Consider the following 17,865-nt stretch of genomic DNA (forward strand, 5'->3'; position numbering starts at 1 on the left):
GTTGGTGAAGGGCCTGGAGCACAAGTCTTATGAGGAGCGGCTGAGGGAGCTGGGGCTGTTTAGTGTGGAGAAGAGGAGGCTGAGGGGAGACCTTATTGCTCTCTACAACTACCTGAAAGGAGGTTGTAGTGAGGTGGGGATCCGTCTCTTCTCCCAAGTAACAAGCAATAGGATGAGAGTAAACAGACTCAAATTGTGCCAGGGGAGGTTTAGATCAGATATTAGGAAAAATTCTTTCACCAAAAAGGTTATCAAGCACTGGAACAGGCTGCCCAGGGAAGTGGTTGAGTCGCCATCCCTGGAGGTATGTAAAAAGACGTGTAGACGTGGCGCTTAGGGACATGGTTTAGGCTTGGCAGTGTTAGGTTAATGGTTGGACTCGATGATCTTAAGGGTCTTTTCCAACCTAAACAATTCTATGATTCTGTGCCTAACTGTGGCTGCTAAAGATAAGGTATTAATTGTGGCTTGCAGAGGCTTTAAATAATGTGGAAATTAAAGGACAACTCCTTTGGCTTCCTTCCTGGCCAGACATAACATTACATCTTAATAATTGCTTATGGAGTTCTGGGTTTCATGAAGATGTTATGTAAAGAAATCATAATTGGGCATATTAAATTGTTGCGATAGTAGATGCAGAGATTTTACTGTATAATTCAGAGAGTATTTCAGGCAAACCTGAGACTGATCAAGAGTTCAAGTGAGAACTTCTTTCTTTAGGTCATTCTCCACCTGATCTTTGTTACTGACATCTTCAAAACTTTAAATAAAATGACAAAATTACTTGATTTGACTTGCCAAGTAATAATAATAATAATACTTGTCACATCTTGTAACTAAGTTCTGTAGTTGAGAGGTTTGTCCACTCATCTAGTCTTTAATATTTTTATTTAAAATAATAAATCCATTCTCCTATAAAAGTTGTTGGGCTTCGAAATGCAGTGCTGTGCAAGTGGAATGACTTTTATTTTTACATTGTTTAGAAGTCAGTGTGTATTTAAAACCTGTAGTGTAGGTGAAGTTATAGAATTGTTTCAAAAATATATGCATAGGGTGGATTCCTGGTTTATAAAGTTACTGAATTCTATGTAAAAGCTATGTTTGCAAATCAATATATTTAGTTATAGAGCATGAAAAATAATGCTTCTTTATGAAGACTGAAATATACTTTTAAATTTTGTTTTTATGTTCATATGATGGCATTCTGGTTTTGGAGCTCAAATAAAATCAGTTGATTAAAATGAATTTTAACAAAACCCCTTCTTATGAAAAGTGCCATTTCTGTTCTAACTAGCACAGGTCACGATAGAAAGTATTTTTAATGGCCCTCAGTCAGTCATCATGGGTGTGCCTAGAGTCCTGGTGTTGTGATGCAATAACTTTTAGTTTTAAAATACTTTATATTTAAAAGTTATATTTTTTATTTTGCTTATATTTCTGTTGGGATGTTAATAGTTTTGAAGGCCTAGAATAGATCTGTGTGTAAACTGTAATTGTTGGTGCAAAGGAACTTTGAACATCCTTACTTCTTGCCAAAATCAGGGCTTCTGTTCTGGTTTTGGCTGGGATAGAGTTAGTTTCCTTCATAGTAGCTAGTATGGGGCTATGTTTTGGATTTGTGCTGGAAACAGTGTTGATAACACAGGGATGTTTTAGTTACTGCTGAGCAGTGCTTACACAGAGTCAAGGCCTTTTCTGCTTCTCACACCACCCCACCAGCAAGTAGGCTGGGGGTGCACAAGAAGTTGGGAGGGGACACAGTTGGGACAGCTGACCCCAACTGACCAAAGGGATATTCCAGACCATATGATGTCATGCTCAGCATATAAAGCTGGGGGAAGAAGAAGGAAGGGGGGACATTTGGAGTGCTGGTGTTTGTCTTCCCAAGTAACTGTTACACATGATGGAGCCCTGCTTTCCTGGAGGTGGCTGAACACCTGCCTGCTGATGGGAAGTACTGAATGAATTCCTTGTTTTGCTTTGCTTGCGTGTGCAGCTTTTGCTTTCCCTATTAAACTGTCTTTATCTCAGCCCACAAGTTTTCTCACTTTTACCCTGCCGATTCTCTTCCCCCATCCCCCTGCGAGGGGGGTGAGTGAGCGGCTGTGTGGTTTTTAGCTGCCTGCTGAGGTTAAACATCAGCTTCATACAAAAAAAATTCAAACAAGTGGCTAAAATGCTAATTAAAATTAGCTTCATGTGCTGATTAGGATTGCTGTAAACTGTAAATTTAAATTTTCTTATACTGTAAACTAATCCTTTCTATGTAGAAGATCCAGATCTTGCTTTCAGCTTGTATCAGAAGTAATATCAAGTTACTCATGCCCTTGGTTGAAGAACTAAACATGAGTCTGCTCCAGTATAACTGAAAAATTTAGGCTGTTCCTTTTCCACTCCTCCCCTTGTCCCAGTAATTTAGAGGAATTTGCAGGCAAAAAGAGCTCAGTGAAGAGAACTGAAACTGTTGCCTAAACTTATTACTCAATTCTGGTGGCTTTTTTCTTATGGTTCACACTATATAACACTTACCTGTTAACATTGTTTAAAGCCTTTTTTCTTCTCCCTCTAATTATTTATTTAATAGATTAATAGAACAGCTGGTATCTGAAGGGAGTGCAATACTTTATTTTGTAGAAAAATTGAACACTATTTCTGTGGGAGTAGGGGGTGTTGGACTTGCTGCATAGTTCCTACCTCATTTCTAGGTCTTACTATGGTGAAAGCTGGGTTGTCATTTATTTCATACAGTAATAGTGCTACAGCAAGCCTGTCCATATAATCAGAATGTCCAAATGTCTTTGGTTGATTAATCTTTCATGAGTCTCCTATATCCCATGAGTTCAGATCTATTCCTTCCTTGTATCTATACAAAACTTTCTTAAAATGTAGAATTTGCAGTACTGATATTCTAATTTTGAATAAATAGAAATAGTGAACTCTGAAACTAAAAAATTTTGCTATGTGAATTGATGGGTGTATTTGGAAGGAGAGATAAGGAAATAAAGATTAATATCTCTCACTATAAGCTTTGATCTTGTTGCATTGTTCTGGAAATCTGCTTTATCCCATGAGCTGATTGAAGTTTGAATGTAATTATTTTCTGTTGCAGATGAACCGACACGTTCCTTGAGCGGTCTCATTTTGAAGAATAATGTAAAAGCACATTTTCACAACTTTCCAAATGGGGTAACTGACTTCATTAAAAGTGAATGTCTGAACAACATTGGTGATTCCTCCCCCTTAATTAGAGCTACTGTAGGTAAGTTTACTCTTATTACTGTTTTCTGCACACTAAAAATGTTACTGATATAAGCGAGAGCTGCACTAGTGAGAGTTATTAAACTCCTAAAACTGTTTGCTTCTGATAATTGTCACAACTACACCATGTTTTGATGCTGATATTAATCTTCAGCATGAATATATGAAATTCACACTTATTTTTGCTTCCTATTCTCTTAAAACTGATTTAGCAATTCAGTTCCTATCTCTTGAAATGTGACTGAACATAAGTTTGCTTGAATCTACTAAAATTCAGCTTGCTGCCAATTTTTATACCTAAACCCAGGAACAAGGTAAAGGTCTGACTTCAGAACTATTTCAGCACTCCGCTTGCATCAATGAAATACTTGTGTTAGCTGATTTCCTCCCTGCCCCCCCCCCCAATATGCACACCCCTTCAGGGAATCATTATACCATGCGTGACACACATTAACATAATGAGTTTATGTTTTTTAAATACCTTCTGTCAGAAAACAGTAGAGAAAGTGTGGTGATCAGAACATCAGCTAGAAGTGGTTTTTGTTGCATGGATTTCTGATTTCCTAAATACTGTGCTTTAGTACACCTCTTCCATAACATGTATATTTGTGTTATTTTTACTTATTTCTAGGTAATGTTGCTTTTCTGTCTGCTCTTTGATAATATGATTACCCCCAGTTACTACAATTGTAGTAATTTTCCTCGTCCGCTCCAAAAACTAGAAAAAAATAAAATAAATGTATATTTAAGTACAGTAGAAAAAAACAGGGGCGGGTGCAAGTTCAGAAAGGAATTCAGCTTGTATCAGCTGATTTCTGTTATAAAATAATCTACCAGTTATTGCTCCTTTAGAATCCTTTGTTTTTTCTATAGGATTCCTTCTCCAGACATCTGGGTTAAGGACTTTGGACTAGAGAAAAATGTCCGTCTCTCTTTTTTCCTGCTGTCTCATCCCTTGTGAAGCTGCTTTACTGTGAATTTCATTAATGCCCCATTTCCTTAATGACAGTAGAAACAAGTCTTTGAGTGGCAGGTACTTTTGTGATTTCAGGTTGTAGAAGAGTTGTGCTTGCTTGTTTGTTCATAGTAGTTGCCAGTGGAGTACAATGGAGCCAACTAAAGAATATAAGAATATATTGCAGCTCTGTTTGGATTGCTGTCTTAGGGTAGTTTGGTGGTGGTGGTGGCGGCTGGGGGAGGGGGCGAGCTGTTGTTTGTTTGGTTTTGAGCAGTTTGTTCTTTGATTTATCCTAGTAGGAAACATTTGTGGATTAGTAGCTCAATTATTGTTGAGCTTTAAGTGGTCCTTGCAGGGATTATTCAATTATTATATATCAACTCTGAAGATGTGTACCAACTGATGAACTGTATGCTTACATAATAAGAGTTGCTATTTAGCATGTGTTTTGCACCCTCCTGTGTGAAGTAATTAAATGTTGGATCCTTGTAGGCTTCTGTCTTAATAGTGAGGTTGGTCCAGTACTCACTGGTCTCTTGATACTAGCTAGGTGTAAATATATTGCTACTTGCCTAGGCTGCCTTGTTAGCATATGAGTTGGCATGTACTAGTCATAGCTGCTCTTTGAGATGTGTACATGTTTTTGCTGTTCAAGCACTATCAATTTAATGAGCCAACCGCAAATAAGATCTCAGGAATTCTGAGAGGAAGATGAGCAAGTACATCAAAATAGCATCAGGGAAGAAGTAATGCAGCCTTTGTGGTCTCTGGCATCTGGTGCTAACCAGACAAAAGCTGATACCTTTTGACCAAGGTGGAGGCAAGCTGATTAATCCCATTCTCAGAAGTCACCTCACTAAGGACAATGAAGATGGCAGTAGTCTATTTTAGAACTGTGATTCCAGACTGAATGGTAACTACACATTGTTGTATCCTTAGCTTTTCCCTGTTTTAACCCCCAAATGAGTAACAGTGTGGAACTTCTCTGTGCTGTGTGGTACAGGTTTTAAAAACCCTTGTGCCAACATTGAAATATGGACTCAAGTTCAAAAAAGACAGCTGCATGTGTTGAGGACCTACAAACTTACCAAGAAATAAATACATCTATTTAGGAGGTGTCTATGACTGTTCTTAAAACTTTCCGGGGATTCTAGTCTAGGCAGGACCTTAGTGTAGCTCCCTGCTTAAAAGCAAGCAGGGGAAATAGTTTGAGTGTTTAAGAGTAGTGGCGGGACTGGAGAGTTTCATTGCAGAAGGAAGTGAAAGTTAATGATTGCCCTATGAGGGGCAAATTTTGTCATGAAGTTCAACTTTTTAGAATTGAAGAGTTCAGAAATCAACTTTAGGAGCTACAGAGGCAAACCACCCCCCCCCAACCCCCCAAACTTTCCCCTGTCCTGTTATTGGCATGAAAGTACTGAAGCATAGATGCTTTTTCTTTACGTTCAAATTTTTTATTGTAGAGTTGATGCTATAAACTGGGGTTGCATGTAATTGGAATAGTGACATAAAAGATGCTGCCATGACAATTACAGTTCTGTTTTTAACAATTTCTGTCATCCCTCTGGAGTCTGTTCTCTCATGTGTTTACTGCTCAATTAGCTTAACTGCTGTACATGTTAGATTTCACATTTGTCAAGTGAAATATCAACAGATTCTGTAATAATGATTTGTAATTAAGTTCATTACAAATCAAAGGCCACCTTTCAGTTTGCAATTTCTAACCTTGCAGCTTAGCATGTTGGTCAGAAGGAAAGGCCTCCCATCTGGAGGGACCTTGACAGGCTTGAGAGGTGGGCCCATGCAAACCTCATGAAGTTCAACAAGGCCAAGTGCAAGGTCCTGCACATGGGTTGGGGCAATCCCAAGCACAAATACAGGCTGGGCAATGAGTGGATTGAGAGCAGCCCAGAGGAGAAGGACTTGGGGGTGTTGGTTGATGAGAAGCTCCACATGACCCGGCAGTGTGTGCTAGCAGCCCAGAAAGCCAACAGTATCCTGGGCCGCATCAAAAGAAGCATGACCAGCAGGTCGAGGGAGGTGATTCTCCCCCTCTGCTCTCGTGAGACCCCACCTGGAGTACTGTGTCCAGCTCTGGAGCCCCCAGTGTAAGAAAGACATGGACCTGTTGGAGCAGGTCCAGAGGAGGGCCATGAAGATGATGAGAGGGCTGGAGCACCTCTCCTCTGAGGATAGGCTGAGAGAGTTGGGGTTATTCAGCCTGGAGAAGAGAAGGCTCTGGGGAGACCTTATAGCAGCCTTCCAGTACCTAAAGGGGGCCTACAAGAAAGCTAGAGAGGGACTTTTTACAAGGGCATGCAGTGATAGGAAAAGGGGTAATGGCTTTAAACTGAAAGAGGGTAGATTTAGTTGAGACGTAAGGAAGAAGTTCTTCACTGTGAGGGTGGTGAGGCACTGGAACAGGTTGCCCAGAGAGGTTGTGGTTGCCCCCTCCCTGGAAGTGTTCAAGGCCAGGTTGGATGGGGCTTGGAGCAACCTGGTCTAGTGGAAGGTATCCCCGCCCATGGCAGGGGGGTTGGAACTAGATGATGTTTAAGGTCCCTTCCAACCCAAACCATTCTATGATTCTATGAACTGTCAAATCTAGCCCAAACCTGTCAAAAAGCTGCTAGCTACTAAATTGATTATTTCTTTACTGTGATTATTCTTCTAATGTCCTTGTTTTTGTGTCTGTGTTGCAGAGAAAGCCCCAAAGGTAAATCTCTGGTGTCTTCTGTTCCCTACTGGCCAACTAAAGCAGCAGGCTTTCACATTTGAAAGGAGATGAAACTCATTAGAAGTCCATGTAGATTTCTTTTAAAATGAATATAAGTGCCTAAAACTTTATTTTACGTGGCTGTTTCCTCATTGTTCTTAAAACCTTTTGCAAAGCTTCAAATGCTATACCTACTGCCTCTCTAAGTTCTTGATAGTCTGATATTTATCTATTTATTTATTTCTGTCTGTCCCCAACAAAGTGTCTCTTCATCATTTAAAACCAAAACCCAAAAAACCCAAAACACCTAGCATGACATTAAATGGCTTCTCTGCAGACCTTTACAGAAAGCTCGTAATGACATGTATGGTCTGAACTGCATATGTGTCTGTTGCAAGGGGACAATAGCCTCAAGTCGCTTCTGCCTACACATCTGGAAGTGTTTCCTCCTAGGTTATCCTGTTGCTGTCTAGGATAAGCCTTTTTGAAGAATGCTTTGTATGAGGTTTGTGTGGCAAGGTTTTGGTAGCAGGGGGGTTACAGGGTGGCTTCTGTGAGAAGCTGCTAGAAGCTTCCCCTATGTCCAACAGAGACAATGCCAGCTGGCTCCAAGATGGACCCGCCACTGGCTAAGGCCAAGCCAATCAGTGACAGTGGTAGCACTTCTGTGATAACATATTTAAGAAGGGAAAAAAAGTTCCTGTAGCACAGAAACTGCAGCTGGAGAGAGAAGAGTGAGAACATGTGAGAGAAACAACCCTGCTGACACCAAGGTCAGTGAAGAAGGAGGGGGAGGAGGTGCTCCAGGTGCTGGAGAAGAGATTCCCCTGCAGCCCATGGTGAAGACCATGGTGAGGCAGGCTGTCTCCCTGCAGCCCATGGAGGTCCATGGTGGAGCAGATATCCACCTGCAGCCTGTGGAGGACCCTATGCTGGAGCAGGTGGGTGTGCCTGAAGGAGGCTGTGACCCCATGGGAAGCCCATGCTGGAGCAGTGTGCTCCTGAAGGACTGCACGCTGTGGAAGGGACCCGTGCTGGAGCAGTTTGTGAAGAACTGCAGCCCGTGGGAAGGACCCACGTTGGAGAAGTTCATGGAGGACTGTCTCCCGTGGGAGGGACCCCACGCTGGAGCAGGGGAAGAGTGTGAGGAGTCCTGCCCCTGAAGAGGAAGGAGCAGCAGAGACAACGTGTGGTGAACTGACCGTAACCCCCGTTCCCCCTGTGCCGCTTGGGGGGATAGGTAGAGAATCCGGGAGTGAAGCTGTGCCTGGGAAGAAGGGAGGGGTGGGGGGAAAGGTGTTTTAAGATTTGGTTTTATTTCTCATTACCCTACTCTGGCTTGATTGGCAATAAATTAAGTTAATTCTCCCTAAGTCGAGTCTGTTTTGCCCAGGACAGTAACTGGCTGAGTGATCTCTCCCTGTCCTTATCTTGACCCATGAGCCTTTTGTTATATTTTCTTTCCCCTGTCCAGTTGAGGAGGTGAGTGATAGAGTGGCTGCGTGGTGCTTAGTTGCTGCCTGGGGTTAAACCACTACAGTCCTTTCTGGTGCCCAATGTGGGGCTCAAGGCATAGTAATTGGGAGAGGTAACAGGCAAAACATGGACTGAACACAGCTAGAGAGTGAAGAGCTGAATGACTGTGGGGAATTTATGTTGTTGTAGTTGTGGTGAAGGGACGAGGGGTGGATCGTGCGTAAATTGTCCACTTTTTGTCGGTGTTGTGATGATGTTATTTTGATTTTGGTGTGCAGAATTCTTTTTTGTTGATGTAAGTGAATTTTGTGAAAACTGTGAAGATTGTGTGATGAATGTGGATTTTATATGATAATTCTTGAATATGTGATGCACAGAGGCAAGGGGTGGAATGTATTGGGTTTGCGTGGCAAGGTTTTGGTAGCTGGGGGTGCTACAGGGGTGGCTTCTGTGAGAAGCTGCTAGAAGCTTCCCCTATGTCCGACAGAGCCAATGCCAGCTGGTTCCAAGATGGACCCGCCACTGGCCAAGCCAATCAGCGACAGCTTATGGAATCATAGAATTGTAGATTCTTAAGTTTGTTTCTCAATTTGTGTTATTTCTACAAACCTGTTCCAGATCTAAGTCAGGGAGACAATTTTGCAATTTAATTACATTGTCTAGGAGGCAAGAACATTAATTTATTTTGTTCTGTTTATGAAGTTCAGTTTAATTTTTTTTTTTAAAAAGCAGATCATTAAGATCCAGCAACAGTAAAATATGTATTTTCTATTAATGCATCTGATATTCTTTGCAGGACCATAATATTCAGGAGAAAATAGTCTTTATGACTCCATAGATCTCTATAGGCTTTTGGGAATCTTTTCTATTCAGTTGCAATTATGAAGACAACTGGATACAAACTACTTCTGGAGCTGTAAAATTGTTTTACCTCTGTCTTTGTTTTTGCCCTTTGTCTTCTTGGGTTCTCCGACCCTATTGTATCAAAGGAAACACGATGCAAAATATCTTTGTGTCTTGCCCAGAATGTCCTTTGCTCTGTAATGTTGTCCTGTATTCTTGTATATTTAATAAGAATTTTAACATTTTATTCCAAAGAAAAAGGATATATGGTGAGTAGCTCAATGAAAAAGCTTAGGAAAGCTTTTTTTTTCATCACTTGTCACTTGGGAGATTACTGGTTGAGGCAAAATGGACTCATAGTCGGTCCTAGTTTGTAAGCAGCCTTCCCCATTCCTGTCACCTAATTGTTTTTTCCTGGGATTTCTGTATGTGCTGGAAATGGAATTAGTGATTCTTAGGGCCGTCCTATCTATTTGCTGGATCTGAATCAGCCAACCCCTACAGCTGATCACTGGATGACCTGCCATAGTGTGTAAACTCTTAGTAGGTGTTACGGATGCACGACTAACCAAATCCAACAGGTGTTAAAACTCAGACTTATTCTTCAGCAAAAGTTAGAGGTCCGATAACATTCTATAAAATCACAGGCTCAATGATGTAAAGAGAATTAATACTACACGGCTGACTTAAGAATTCCCAAAATTTAAAGTGATGGTTCAAAACACGCGTATCACTCACCTAAAAGCTGAGGGCTCTCTCCCTCAAGGAGTTACCTCGGGCGGTGCCCTGGCCCGAGGGGGAGTCCCCAACTCCAGACCCGCTGCTCCGAGAAGGACTGCCAACGTGTCCTCCGGCAGGACCCCATTTATACCCCTGTCGAATCTGACCTGTGGTCATTTAATTCTATTGGCTAGGAGGGTCACCTTGGTGTACCTGGCGCATCTCAATTGGCCAGTTCAAATTTCAACCTGCAGCCTCCAGGGTTTCCTTCCCCTTCTCCCTGCCTGGAGAAGTTTTGTTTCCTGCTGGCAGGATGGTGGGGGGGGGCGGGATGTACTGCCACAATCCACCCCGTGACCACAGTCATGATTCGACTGGTTTCTTTGGAGTGGTGGTACAGTCACCTCTTGCCTCCAAAGTTAAAAGGGGGTGCAGTTTGGAGAGTTTGACGCTCATTGTGTGTCATCGTTCCCTTCTGGTCTAGAACTAAAGTGGAATATCAAACACAGGAATATCCAGTGTGTGGACAGTTTAAAGGAGTATACTTAACCGTTAGTACAGGCTTCACTATTAAGCATTTGATAGAACTTATTGCAATATAGATTACAGTAATCATAACTACAAGCATTATTAAAGATTAGAGAAGGCTGGTTGCCCACCCCGTGAAAGAAAATCTGAACATATCAAAACTTTTCCCAACCAGTTGGTCCCTGGTGCAGAAGCAATTGCCTCCGAGTCTCTTGCTGTATTCTCTTGTTGATTTAGTCTTGAAGCCACATTGACACATTTGGAGTGAACACAGCAGTTGTCCATTGACATGTTCAAAACTTTACATATACCCTTCTCTTTCTTTGGCATCTAATCCAATACAGCCCAATTTTTGATAGTCATTTTACCAATATGTTATAACCGATTGTTTGAGAGTCCCCGAATTGTTAGATGTAGCGTTGGCTAAGGTTGATAGCTGTAAACTCAGTTCTAGGGTGCTCTATTGATGTTCCTCGAGTACCATACACAGTTGCCCCCATGGAATTTCAAGGCATAGCGTAGTACCATTCCAACTCCACCCCGTGATCCCATGGGTTAGTTGGAGGATATAGTCACATCTGGTGTTTCATACTGAACTAGTATTTACTGCACTTGGTGACCAACTATAATTGTTACATTGCTCTCATGCGAGGTCAAGGACTCGTGATATATTAATGTCCATCATTTTGCCACAACATTATCATCCAGATCTTCACCATCCATGCCTGTCACCATCATCACTGTCAGCAAAAGGACTGGAATGACTCGTTCCTTCATGGTCCTGTAAAAAAGCACAAACTAGGCCTCGGTCTTAAAACTGGGTCACAGGGTTAGAAGTCCGGGATTATCCACCAGGCACTGATGTGGTGAGTCTTTCCACTCCCATGAGATGGTCTCAGAAGACCAATGCCACGTGCTCCAAAGAGCCTTGCCTTGTCTGATATGCTGGGCTGGAGCTTGGTTTGGGTGATTAGCTTTAAGCCTTATTCGGCATTGTGGGCAAGCTGCAAGAATTGCTTCACAGGTTTTCATAGACACTGGCCAACCCCGAGATTGGCATTCATAATAGAGATCTGCTTTCCCTGAGTGGCTTCGTTTGATATGCAACCATTTTGCTAGTCTATCCCAATCTTCCTTCTCACTGGTGACCATCCTGATTTGGGCCAGGTGGTCCACCTGCTGATTCCATTTTGCAGCTGGGGTTCCATCCCAAGCATGTCCCTTCACCCATCCCACCTTTAAAGGTCAGGATCTCCCTATTGCCAGGAGACATTGCCAGTCCTCTGTCCTCCGCACTTTCGCATGACCTACTTCCCACTTACTAGATTCCCACTGACATATCCACTCTGTAGCACCCTTAAAGGTTGCATAAGAGTCAGTATAGACGATGGTAGCACCAGTCTCTACGGCCAGTAATAAAGCCTGTAGTTCTCCTATTTGTGCACTACCTTCACCTTCTTCTTTGACTGTCTTCCCAGTACCAATCTCCAACGCCACTGCTTTATATTGCCATTCTGATCCCACTCGACAGGCAGATGCATCTGTGAACCACACTCCCTGCACATCTGAGCCTGCCAGCACATCAAATCCCAGTATATTTCCCTCATAGGGGCTTAAAGCCACCTCCACAGCTGTCATTCTTTTTTCCCCTGGTACCCAAAGTTGGGTTCGAGCTATGGGGCATTTTTCTGTCACCCCTGTTACTCCCCTAATGTTTATAGCCTTTCTTGATGGCCTAATTCCCAGCTCACTAGCTTGTTGCTCATTTAAAACACTAATTTGGGCTCCTGTATCAATTAAGAATTCCAAACTTATCCGTTTGGGGCCTACAGGAATGTGTATATAAGGCTCCTTATCAGCAGACCATTGGCAGCTATTCACCATGCGGACTGGGCGGCCTGAACCCCAAACCGCAGCTCCTAGTTTTTAGCCCTTCCAGTTCCTCTCGCAGTGCCGCGAAAGGGTCCCGTTTCTCTTCCCGAGGGGGCGGGGTTGCTGGCGCTTCCCTCTGGTCTCCAGCTTTCCCCTCCAGCAATCCCACCTCCGGATGCCGCCGGCGGACTGCCCGTGCAGCACGGCTCGGGCTGCCCCCAGTGCCGGTGCCTTCCGCCAGAGATCGTCCCTTCCGGGATCGTAGTTCCGATCCGACGGCCCCCGAGTTCGAGACCGCTCGGGGCGGGGTTTACAACCGGCTGGGCGGACCTTCCTGCTGCCCTCCGTTAACTCCGACAGTCCCTTTACCCGGATAGTAACAGATTCTCCTCTCTCCTTGGGGTCCGCACCCCCAGCCCAGTAAGCTACTCGGGACGTTATCGACTGATCACCTGCCGGTCCAGCCCTCAGAAACAATCCCGGACCCCAGTAACCTCTCGCTTCATCATCACTTAACAGTATCCAATCCTCCCCCGTTAGAGAAACTCTCCACAAATACTCAGGTTCGGTTTCGCCCGGCTTGCGCGAAAACTTAGCTTGCAACTCGCCGAGTTCGGGTCCCAACCAAGGGGCCGTACAAACAGCGCTCCGGGGGCTCCCACCGTGCGGACCCGCGTGCCCTTCTGTTTCAATAAGGGGCCGCACATCCCTTTCCTCCAAGTCCACTTTCAGACAATCTATTTCCCCTTGCCTTTTAGCAGAATCACTCTTTCGGTTCTGTGCTTGAATCAAGCAGGCGCCCAGGAGGGCACACACACTGCCTTTGCCGTCTCGACAAGTTCCGCGGCATTGTTCTACTCTCTCCACGACCGCTCCCGGGTCGGACCACTTCTCCTTCGCCCAGTCCAGACCTGGGGGAGAAGGGCTGCAGCCGTGCCTCCGTAAGAATTCCTCCATTAACACCATCCTGCCGACTACGCCAAAATGTTACGGATGCACGACTAACCAACTTCAACAGGTGTTAAAACTCAGATTTATTCTTCAGCAAAAGTTAGTTAGAGGTCCGATAACATTCTATAAAATCACAGGCTCAATGATGTAAAGAGAATTAATACTACACGGCTGACTTAAGAATTCCCAAAATTTAAAGTGATGGCTCAAAACGCGCGTATCACTCACCTAAAAGCTGAGGGCTCTCTCCCTCGAGGAGTTACCTCGGGCGGTGCCCCAACCCAAGGGGGAAGTCCTGGACTGCAGACCCGCTGCTCCGAGAAGGACTGCCAACGTATCCTCCGGCGGGACCCCATTTATACCCCTGTCGAATCTGACCTGTGGTCATTTAATTCTATTGGCTAGGAGGGTCACCTCGGTGTACCTGGCGCATCTCGATTGGCCAGTTCAAATTTCAACCTGCAGCCTCCAGGGTTTCCTTCCCCTTCTCCCTGCCTGGAGAAGTTTTGTTTCCTGCTGGCAGGATGGGTGGGATGGGGCGGGATGTACTGCCACAGTAGGTATCTTGGTTTTAGAATGTGTCCTTAATGTTTTGTGTAAACATAGTAAAGTTGTGAACACATAATTTACCATTGGGTTATAAGTTTATTGAATGACAGCTTTCCACGTTCATGCCTTTGTGTCATAATAAAGACGAGGTGACTTGAGGTGGATACTTTATGTTTACTGGAGGTCAAGATTTGTACAGTTTTTAGTAAACTTAGAGCAGAACCTGCCCTGCAGTGTTTGGGCATGATTATTTCCTTAACTGGTATTACTTTGTGCTTGACTTCTCACATCTGAGCCCTTCATGGTAGCAGGAAGGAACAACCTGCCTTTGCATTTCAAAGCCCTTCAAATACCATTTGTAATTAAATGTACTTCCTCTTTTTATGCTTGCTAGCTCTTAATAAAACAAGAAATTTCTTAACTCCTTAGATCTTCGAGAGGAGTAAAATGAGAAAAACTGGTGTGAAACCTGTGAAGATATATGAGAACTCATTTCCTTTATTCCTCTGATTCACTTAGGCATTCTGATAACAACCATTGCTTCAAAAGGGGAATTACAGAATTGGCCTGAACTCTTACCAAAGCTTTGCAGCCTGTTGGATTCTGGAGATTACAATACCTGTGAGGTAAGGAGACTTATTTTGAAATGGATTATCATCTAAATTTGATTATTTTTTTCTCTCTCTTCATAGATACTATATATATGTATAGTATTTTGTGTGTGTGTGTTTATACGCACATATGTAATCTCTTCAGAGAATAGTGGCTCAAATTTGATACTTTTTATTCTACCTGCATTCCATGTTTTTAGTGTTCATTCAAATGAATTTGTTTTCTTTGCATAAAAGCAGAATAAGACTGTAGATGGGTAGTCATAGCATCTCAGCTGAGAAGTGTCCTAAAGTTATCGCTTCGTGATGCCCAATCTTTTAGGCATCATCAAGTTGACCCTGAATTTTGTCTTACTTAAAAGTAGTGTTGTTCATTCTTCTTATAACTTAATCTGGAAATGTGATCTGTCACTGCTATATCAGACTAGTGTGAAATGAACTTTTTTTGTTCAGTGTTTATGAAGGAAAATAAATACTAATTCAACTGTTTTGAGGAGAGAAACTGCTATGAGGAGAAAAAAAGTCTTGTCTGGTTTTTTAAAAATAAAAATCTGTGATCACACAATTTTAATTACTTGATGCTGACTCCATAAGTGTGTGAAGCATTTTGTATGAAATAATCTTTAGAGATATGACAGTGGTCCAAGATGTCATGCTGTTATGTAGTGTTTTAGTGCTGCTTTCTTAAGAAAAAGAAAAAACCTGAAAAAAAAAAAAAAAGAAAAAACTTGAAAATGAAACTCAAATTGACCATCATGTCTAGAGTTCTGTTTTGCCCTATAACAAACCATTAAAGGAAATAAAATCATATATGAAATTAAATTGGATGCTTCTGCAACTTGTCATTTATTTTTCAAATAAGATCTTGCTTTTAAGCATTTTTAAAAATATGATTGAATAAATGAGCATTGAATGCTAAAATTAAAATTACCACTTATCTGTTATAGACTCATCCACCTTGAGAGCTTAGATGACAGTATGAAGAGCTTCAATAAAAAGACTTTAAGGATGTTTTAATTTAACTCCATATTTAGTTAGCTACATTTACTGTGGTGGTATGCTAAAATTACCTGTTCTGTACAAAACCTAAAATGTTGCTTTCTTCAAAATGTAAAAGAACAGATTTTTTTATTTCTTTTCTTTTATTTTTTTTAAACAGGGTGCATTTGGTGCTCTTCAGAAGATATGTGAAGATTCTGCTGAAATTTTAGATAGTGACGTATTAGACCGACCACTCAATATCATGATACCTAAATTCTTGCAGTTCTTCAAGCACAGCAGTCCAAAAATAAGGTATGTTTAGGTGTTGTACTAAAGTTACCTGTTAAAAATGTATTTACATGAGCAGCAAGGTTGATACTTTGATCAGTTTAAAACATGCTTAGTTTTTTTAAATGATCCTGCATGTGCAAATGTGAGAAGGCACAGAGATTTCATGCATCAGTAATTTCCACGCTTATCTGCTTAGTTGATAGATCAGCCTCACCTCTGTATACATCTTCCAAATCTAAAATCTGTCTGACTTTGAAAATCAAACTGTTTCTTTTAAGATTTTGCATATTATTATGAGAATTTCATTGCTGTGGTTAAAATTCCATATTCTCATTAGCAAGAACTATCTTCCATTCATTTTGCAATGACTGCAGCAATGGGAGAGTAAAAAATTGTTTGCTGATAATACTTTCTGAGTTCTTGCAGAAAACTATTTTTCTGCTTTAACTGCACCAAAACTTAGCTCTTTATCCTTCAGCTGGATCAAATTAAATGGGTTCAACATCTTTTTACTTTAATACAGTATTAATCTCTCCAAAGTAACAGGATAGAAGAAAAATTCCAGAATTAACTTGTGTCGTGGTTTAACCGCAGCCAGCAACTAAGCACCACACAGCTGCTCACTTACTTCCCCCACCCACCCAGTGGGATGGGGGAGACGACTGGAAGGAAAAAGATAAAACTCGTGGGTTGAGATAAGACCGGTTTAATAGAACAGAAAGGAAGAAACTAATAATGATAATGATAACACTAATAAAATGTCAACAGTAATAATAAAAGGATTGGAATACACAAAACAAGTGATGCACAATGCAATTGCTCACCACTTGCCGACGGATGCCCAGTTAGTTCTCAAGAAGCGATCCCTCCCAGGCCAACTCCCCCCAGTTTATATACTGGGCATGATGTCATATGGAATCGAATATCCCTTTGGCCACTTTGGGTCAGCTGCCCTGGCTGTGTCCCCTCCCAACTTCTTGTGCCCCTCCAGCCTTCTTGCTGGCTGGGCATGAGAAGCTGTGAAAAATCCTTGACTTAGTCTAAACACTACTTAGCAACAACTAAAAACATCAGTGTGTGATCAACATTCTTCTCATACTGAATCCAAGACATAATGCTGTACGAGCTACTAGAAAGAAAATTAACTCTATCCCAGCTGAAACCAGGACAGTATCCACCCCTTACTCTATACCTTTTATGTCATGCTCAGGTCCCATAATTTCCAGTACATCCTAATCCATCACCATCACGTTTTCCGTCCTTTGATATATATATATGTATACACACACAGATATATCATTCCCTTAGTCTATGGGACATCTCTGTAAAATGTTCCTTGAGTTCATTTAGTCCCCAACTTTGGGCTCCGTCTGTCATACCAGTCTTTCTGGGCAGGAGGGATGGTGTGAAGTCCTCTCAGTCGGCAGAACAGGATCGGGCTTCAGTGTGGCGTGACGAGCAGGTGACATTTGACGCAGCAGGAGGATGGTGTGTAATGTTGGATTGTTGCATGCTGGAGTCAGTTCTGGTTCCATCACTACTGCGCTTTGCTCAGTTTTATCACAGTTCATTCTTGCTTGATCTAAGTGATTCCATTCCACTGTAATACCATTGATATAGCATATAACAGTTATAGTAATGATAACATACAGTGGTAGGGTTATATAGCAACTGACACCATACAGTTTAATTCATTGGCTATTCTCACCTAAAATCAAATCCCCTTGAGGCACACATTGGACTTCCCCATCTTTTTGCATCACCCACCAAGTGCACCCAGGTCCTTGAGCAAAAGCAATCCCATGAATGGGTTTGCCTTTGCCTGAGGCAGGAGTAACCCAGAATGTCTTCCCTAACATATTTTTTACGTACACTACAGGGACTTTATCCCCTCCTACAGTACGTAAAAGTTCTGACTGGGCGGGGCCACCCCGATTGGCAGATCCTCTGCTGTTGACTAACCAGGTGGCTTTTGCTAAATGTGTATCCCAATGTTTGAAGGTCCCACCCAGTTATGGGTTTGTGTGGCGTGGGATTTTTGGTAGCGGGGGAGGGGGCTGCATGGGTGGCTCCTGTGAGAAGCTGCTAGAAGCTCCCCTGGCTCCAAGTCG

The 17,865-nt window shown here is 42.4% G+C and overlaps 1 protein-coding gene across 3 annotated transcripts in view; it reads left to right on the forward strand.

Annotated features, from left to right (window-relative positions):
- The window catches only part of TNPO1 (transportin 1), a 102,042-nt gene that overhangs the window by 37,277 nt on the left and 46,900 nt on the right, over positions 1–17,865 (forward strand). For all 3 annotated transcript variants that reach the window (XR_008233284.1, XM_052775402.1, XM_052775401.1), the window contains 3 exons: positions 3,110–3,259; positions 14,391–14,497; positions 15,642–15,775. Coding sequence is in view for 2 of the 3 variants with exons in the window: in XM_052775402.1 (XP_052631362.1) it covers positions 3,110–3,259; positions 14,391–14,497; positions 15,642–15,775 (391 nt within the window). In the remaining variant the exon portion in view is untranslated. The remainder of the gene's footprint in view (positions 1–3,109; positions 3,260–14,390; positions 14,498–15,641; positions 15,776–17,865) is intronic.

Source organism: Harpia harpyja, chromosome W (assembly GCF_026419915.1).
Source record: "Harpia harpyja isolate bHarHar1 chromosome W, bHarHar1 primary haplotype, whole genome shotgun sequence".
NCBI classification, from domain to species: domain Eukaryota; kingdom Metazoa; phylum Chordata; class Aves; order Accipitriformes; family Accipitridae; genus Harpia; species Harpia harpyja.